The sequence below is a fragment of the Somniosus microcephalus genome, unplaced genomic scaffold (assembly GCF_052327205.1).
Source record: "Somniosus microcephalus isolate GS21.2 unplaced genomic scaffold, FLI_Smic_1.0 unresolved_chr2, whole genome shotgun sequence".
Classification (NCBI taxonomy): Eukaryota; Metazoa; Chordata; class Chondrichthyes; order Squaliformes; family Somniosidae; genus Somniosus; species Somniosus microcephalus.
Window position 1 is genome coordinate 50,433,685 of NW_028225180.1, and position 6,181 is coordinate 50,439,865.

General features: G+C 43.5%; 1 protein-coding gene across 1 annotated transcript; it reads left to right on the forward strand.

Annotated features, from left to right (window-relative positions):
- Nucleotides 1-3,710: 3,710 nt before the first annotated feature.
- On the forward strand, nucleotides 3,711-5,817 carry LOC147092623 (putative G protein-coupled receptor 139). The gene is made up of 2 exons (XM_085975748.1): nucleotides 3,711-3,792; nucleotides 4,251-5,817. The coding sequence occupies exons 1-2, from the start codon at nucleotides 3,723-3,725 to the stop codon at nucleotides 5,153-5,155; spliced, it is 975 nt and encodes a 324-aa protein (XP_085831874.1). The 5' UTR covers nucleotides 3,711-3,722; the 3' UTR covers nucleotides 5,156-5,817.
- The last annotated feature ends 364 nt before the right edge of the window (nucleotides 5,818-6,181 follow it).

Consider the following 6,181-nt stretch of genomic DNA (forward strand, 5'->3'; position numbering starts at 1 on the left):
GGGGGCATAATCTTAGAATAAGTGGCTGCTCATTCAAAACTGAGATGAGGAGAAACTTCTTCACTCAGAGGGTGGTATGTTTGTGGAATTTGCTGCCCCAGAAAGCTGTGGAAGCTACATCATTAAATAAATTTAAAACAGAAATAGATAGTTTCCTAGAAGTAACGGGAATTAAGGGGAACGGGGAGCGGGCAGGAAACTGGACATGAGTCTAGGTTCTGAATGGTCATGGCCCTGTGGGTAGTGGAGGGGGCCTAGGGGCCATGTAGCCTGGTTCTGCTCCTACATCTTGTGTTCTAATTCTGTGTTAGATTTCAGGAGATGCTTTTTTCCTGTTCCTGGCTGGGGTGGACATCGCCTTTACAGAAGGTAAGTACTGTATAAAATATAGGGACAGAGTGATCTCCTGGACGAGTTTCGAATGCCTAGATGGATCGGAGAGGAATTTCCCAGATTTTTTTCTCCCAATTTGGCCATTGGGTTTTCGGACTGGTTTTTCGCCTCTCCCGGGAGATCACATGGAATCGGGTGGGATGGAGAGTGATAGAATATTTGAGGTTAGGATCAGATCAGTCATGATCTTATTGAATGGTGGAGCAGGCTCGAGGAGCCGATTGGCCTACTGCTGCTCCTATTTCTTATGTTCTTATGTTCTTATGTTCTTATGTAAGCTGTGACGAGGATGCAAATACGCTGCAAATTGATATAGACTGGTTAAGTGAATGAGTAAGAGCATGGCAGCTGAAATCTACTTTGGAAAAATGTGAAGTTATCCACTTTGGTAGGAAAAATAGAAAAGCATAATATGTTTTAAATGTTGAGGGATTGGGAAATGTTGGTATTCAGAGGGACCTGGTTGTCATTGTACAGAAATCAAGGAAAGTTAACATGCAGGTGCAGCAAAGAATTAGGAAATGAAATGATATTTTCGTCTTCATTACAAAAGGATTGGAGTATAAGATTGAGAAGTCTTACTGCAATTATATAGGGCGTTGGCGAGACAACACCTGGAGTACTGTGCACAATTTTGCTCTCCTTAACTAATGAAGGATAAACTTGCCTTACAGGTTGTCTCGACTGATTCCTAGGCTGAGGAGAGACTGAGTAAATTAGGCCTATAATTCCTAGAGTTTTGAAGAATGAGAGGTGATCTCATTGAAACGTATATCATTCTTAAGGAGCTTGACAGGGTAATTGCTGGAAGGATGTTTCTCCTGTCCAGGAAATCTAGAACTCGGTGTCACAATCTCAGAATAAGAAGCCGGCCAATTAGGACTGAGCTGTGGCGATATTTCTTCACTCAGAGGGTTGTCAATCTTTGTAATCCGCTACCCCAGAGGGCTGTCGATGCTCAGTCCTTGACTATTTTCAACACAGAGACCGATAGATTTTTGCATACTCAGGGAACCAACGGATTTGAGGATAGTGCGTGAAGCTGGATTTGAGGTAGAAGGTCATCCATGATCTTATCGAATAGTGGGGCAGGCTCGAAGGGCCGAATAGAATCATAGAAATGTACGGCAGAGAATGTATGGCACAGAAGGAGGCCATTCGACCCATCGTGTCTGTGCCAGCCGAGAAAGTGTTCGCTTGCCTAACCTCACGTTCCAGCTTTTGGTCCGTAGCCCTATAGGTTATGGCACTTCAAGTCCATATCCAAGTACTTTTTAAAAGTGATGAGATTTTCTGTCTCTACCACCATTTCAGACAGTGAGTTCCAGACCCCCACCACCCTCTGGCTGGAAACAGTTCTCATCCTCTCCTGTTTAATCCTTCTAACACTTATTTTAAAGCTATGCCTTCTGGTTATTCACCTCCCTGCTAAATGAAATAGGCCCTTCCTGTCCACTCTATCTAGCACCCTCATAATTTCTTATATTCTTGTATTCTTTCTTGTGTCCCAGCTGCAGGTATATCGCTGGTGCTGCAACAGCAGATTCATCGCCAGTAGTGCAATAGATGGGTCTCCGTCCGTATAACAACATTGGGACCTCGAATAGGAATATAATCAGCTATAGCAGAGGAAAAGCAGTGTCATATCTGGTGTAAGTGCAGACACCCTATTACCAGAGGAGCACGGTCACAACTGGTGTATGTTTAGGGGTACCACTAGCACCTGTCGAGGACAGTCAGCTCGAGATTAATTGTAGGTTATCACTAATACCAGAACATCACTTTCACTACCATTGTAAGTGTGGGGTTTCCACTACTACTGGTGAAGCACGGTCACCTCTCATATATATGTTGGGTTAACACTCATACCGTAGAAGCAGGATCACCGCTGGTTAAAGTGTAGGGAACACGTTCAGCATTAGTGTAAGTGTAGGGGTACTGCTAGTACAGGAGGAGTACGGTCTGCTCTTGTGTAAATGTAGGCTGCCACTAATACCATAAGAGCATTATCAGTATCAGTGTAAGTGTAAGGGTACCACTAGTAAGGGGGAACATGTTCACACCTAATATAAGTGTAGGGTAACACTAGACACGGAGTAGCGTGTTCACCTCTAATATAAGTACAGGATTACCAATAGTACAGGAGGAGCACCTCTATTGTATGTGTAGGGGTGACACTTGAACCTGTCGAGGATGGTCAGCTTGTGATTAATTGTAGGTTATCACTAATACCAGAACATCACTGTCAATACCATTGAAAGTTTGGGGTTACCACTACTACTGCTGAAGCACGGACACCTCTAGTATATATGTAGGGTTACCACTCGTACCATAGAAGAAGGAGCACTGCTTGTGTAAGTGTGGGAACCAGTATAACAGGACGTTAACGTCCAGCAGTAGTCTAAGTGCAAGGTTATATCTAGCACCGCAGGAGCAAGGTCATCGAGTATCAGTGTAGTGAACAACAATACTGAAGGAGCACTTTCTCCTCTAGTGTAAGTGTAGGGGCACCACTAGTAATGAAGTAAACTGCTCTTCTAGTGTAGGTGTAGGGGCACCACTAGTACTGAAGGAGTACTGTATCCTCTAGTGTACGTGTAGGGGCACCACTAGTACTGAAGCAGCACTTTCCCCTCCAGTGTGAGTGCAGGTGTACCGCCAGTACTGAAGGAGCACTGTCTACTCTAGTGTAAGTGCAGGGGTACCTCTAGTACCAGGGGAGCACTGTCTCCTCTAGTGTAAGTGTAGGGGCAGCAATAGTACCAGATAAACTCAGTCACCTCTAGTTTAAGTGTAGGGCTGCCACAAGTACAGGAGGAGCACTCTCACCTCTTGTGTAAGTGTAGCTTTACTACAGCTACCAGAGGAACGCGGTTACCTTTAATACCGCATGACTGTAGTCATCACCAATGCCGCAAGATTTGATCACCGCCTGTTCTGGAGAGTTTGGAGCAATAAAACTGAGTCAAGTATAGGGTCAGGACGTGTAGGGCTAGGGGGCTGCCTCCATTGCTCCTGTAGTAACAGAGGCAGCAGCAGTACTGAGAGATTGAACACTCTAATTGCAAAGAACGATTTAATTATATTTTATTTGATAAACTTTCCCATATCAATTTCAACTATTTCTATTCATCTGACGTGTCAGATGAAAAACAACTTACCTGAGTCTATTTGTTCAATGACTGTAACAAATGCTAATTATGATTTAACCTGATTGACTCGCTGGAGGATTGATGTGTGGATAAATATAGGTTCCCTTCCATTGCCTCAGCCGGGCGCCAGTCAGAGTCTTTCAGCTCTGACACAGGATTCTTCCATTCACATAGAAAATGGGTCAACCAACTATGCTGCAGATAACAGAGATTTATTACCCGATTCTCGCAGCCGTCGCTGTCCCCGGTGAGCCATTGTAACCTGTTTACTGTTTATCATGATTAACTGTGTACCTGGTCAGCCTGGTCGGAAAAGGTAAGTTGTTTATTAGATGTCAGTATTAATTAGTCGGTCGTGACTGGAACCAACTCGTGAACCGCCTATTTATACTTTCCGTGCTTCCCTTAATCCAATAACCTCACTGATTTTACAATGTTCTTTGAAGCAGCTACACAAGGACTTTGGCGGATTTTGGACCGTCTTCCCGCCCCTCCAGCCCCAGCCCCGTGCAGAGTGAGCGCTGCAGCAGCTCATTAAAATATATGAGTCCGATTCCCAGATAATGGTTCCAATACCAATCCTGTTCACACGCTGCTCCGTACTGATAATCACACTGAATAGAGTAAAATGCTCTCCACAAGTATTGCCCTTTATATTTCATTCAGACACTGGAACATTATTTTTCTCCTCTCTCTTTCTTACAGCGAACCTCGTGACAATGGTAATTCTCTCCCGAGGAAACTGCGGCCTTTCCAAGTGTATCTCTGTCTACATGGTGGCCATGGCAACAGCAGATCTAATGGTCATCATCATTAATGTAATAGTGTATCATATTTTTAGTTATCACTTTCCACTTTCATTCCTGTCCCAGACTCCAGTGTGTAAGTTCATTCTATATATGACTGGTGTCACCCTCGATTTGTCTGTTTGGTTCACCGTCTCCTTCACATTTGACCGATGTGTTGTTATCTGCTGCGAGAGGTTAAAAGCAAAGTATTGCACCGAGAGAACTGCGGCCGCGGTTATAACATCGTTCACGGTCCTCATCTTTTTAAAGGACATCCCCGCTTTGTTTGCAGTGGAATCTCAGCAAATAATTAACAAGGTGCAGTGGGGCTGCCGGAAAAGTGTAGGCTTTTTTACCTCAGCTCCAGGCATAGCTTACGTCTGGTTTCACAGCGCCTGGGTCTTTTGGATTCCTTTTACTTTAATCGCCTTGTTTAATTCTTTAACCGTTCGACGTATTTTAGTGGCCAGCAGATCCCGCAGGGGACTCCGAGGTCACAGGAGTGAGAATCACACTGATACAGAGATGGAGAACCGAAGGAAATCCATCATTTTATTGTTCACTATTTCGGGCAGTTTTATACTGTCGTGGCTGACAAATGCCGTGAGTATTGTAACTACCAGACTGATAAGCAGCACTAATTACCGAGGCGACCACACAAATCCTGCATATATCACCGCTGAAACCGGGGCGTTGTTGAAGTTTTTGAGTTGCTTTCAAAACCCGTGTATTTATGCAGCGACGCAGAGCAAATTCAGAGAAGAGCTGCAGAATGTGGCGAAATCCCCCTGGACACTAATTCTGAGATTAGTTAGAAAATGAGAGTAAGAATAACCAGGTAAAACGAAAGCTTTTTTTTAAACTGAAGCTCAATTTCAACGTCCTTTCCACCGTGGAACGTCCTTCTTTCTGGAAATGTGAGTTCTTTTGTAAACATTTTTCCATTTTGCAGCATGCGTTTGATGTCGGCTTTGCGTTAGTTTTACGGTGCTTTTGCTGAGTAATCATAACCTATTCCTGCTAATTTAGCACATTTCAAGTTCAGGGATCATAGATAACAATGTTGAGGTTCAGCAGTGGAGTCGGACATCTGGGCAACAGAGGAATCCAACTTACACTGCAGGTATTGGGATCGGGCGCACCTGTTTAAAATCATCAATAAAGTTTCATTCTGTGCCGAAACAATCAAAAGTCTTGCGATCGCCGATATTGGTAACTTCCTGGGAGTTTGATGTGAATATTGTAGGTGGGGATCTCTCTATCGGACTCCATTCCTCATTGACGATTTTCATGTGATCAGTGTTCGAATGGAGGAAACTTTCGGATCTCGGCTCATCGATGTGACCTTTCACCTCTGTTGTCCCAGATACTGACTTAAAATCTCGATTGTGCGCTGACTGGTGTTTCTCACTCAGCACAAAGATGGTGTCTGTTCTTGTTCAGTGCTGTCGATAAAAATATCATGGGTAATATTATTGCTATTCTGTCTCAATCAGTCTCCCAAACAAATGTTAAGGAATGTAAGAATTAATGTTTATTCATAACGTTCTAAACTATTACAATTGTTGCAAGTGACCTGTTAAAAACAATGCCTGAAATCAGGTAAAATGAAAGTGATGTAAAGCATTCTTGTCTTTGGCTTAACATTTGCAAATGGTCAGAAAGAATCTTTGGAAATTACCATCTTGTTATGCGGTTGCATATTGTTCCAAATAATAATTGAAAAATCCCAGCAACTTAGAATCAGTTACAAATTGTTCATCGGTGATCTCGCCTCAACCTTTCAGAAACGCCAAGGAATGGGTGCAGACTCTCAATGGGAAGGAGCTGCAGGGTTTGGATGAATGT

Excerpts from the sequence above, each read along its gene's own strand:
- LOC147092623 (XM_085975748.1), top strand. The coding sequence starts at position 3,723 with ATGGGTCAACCAACTATGCTGCAGATAACAGAGATTTATTACCCGATT. Across the intron at positions 3,793-4,250 it reads CGCAGCCGTCGCTGTCCCCG|CGAACCTCGTGACAATGGTA; the intron begins GTGAGCCATTGT and ends TCTTTCTTACAG.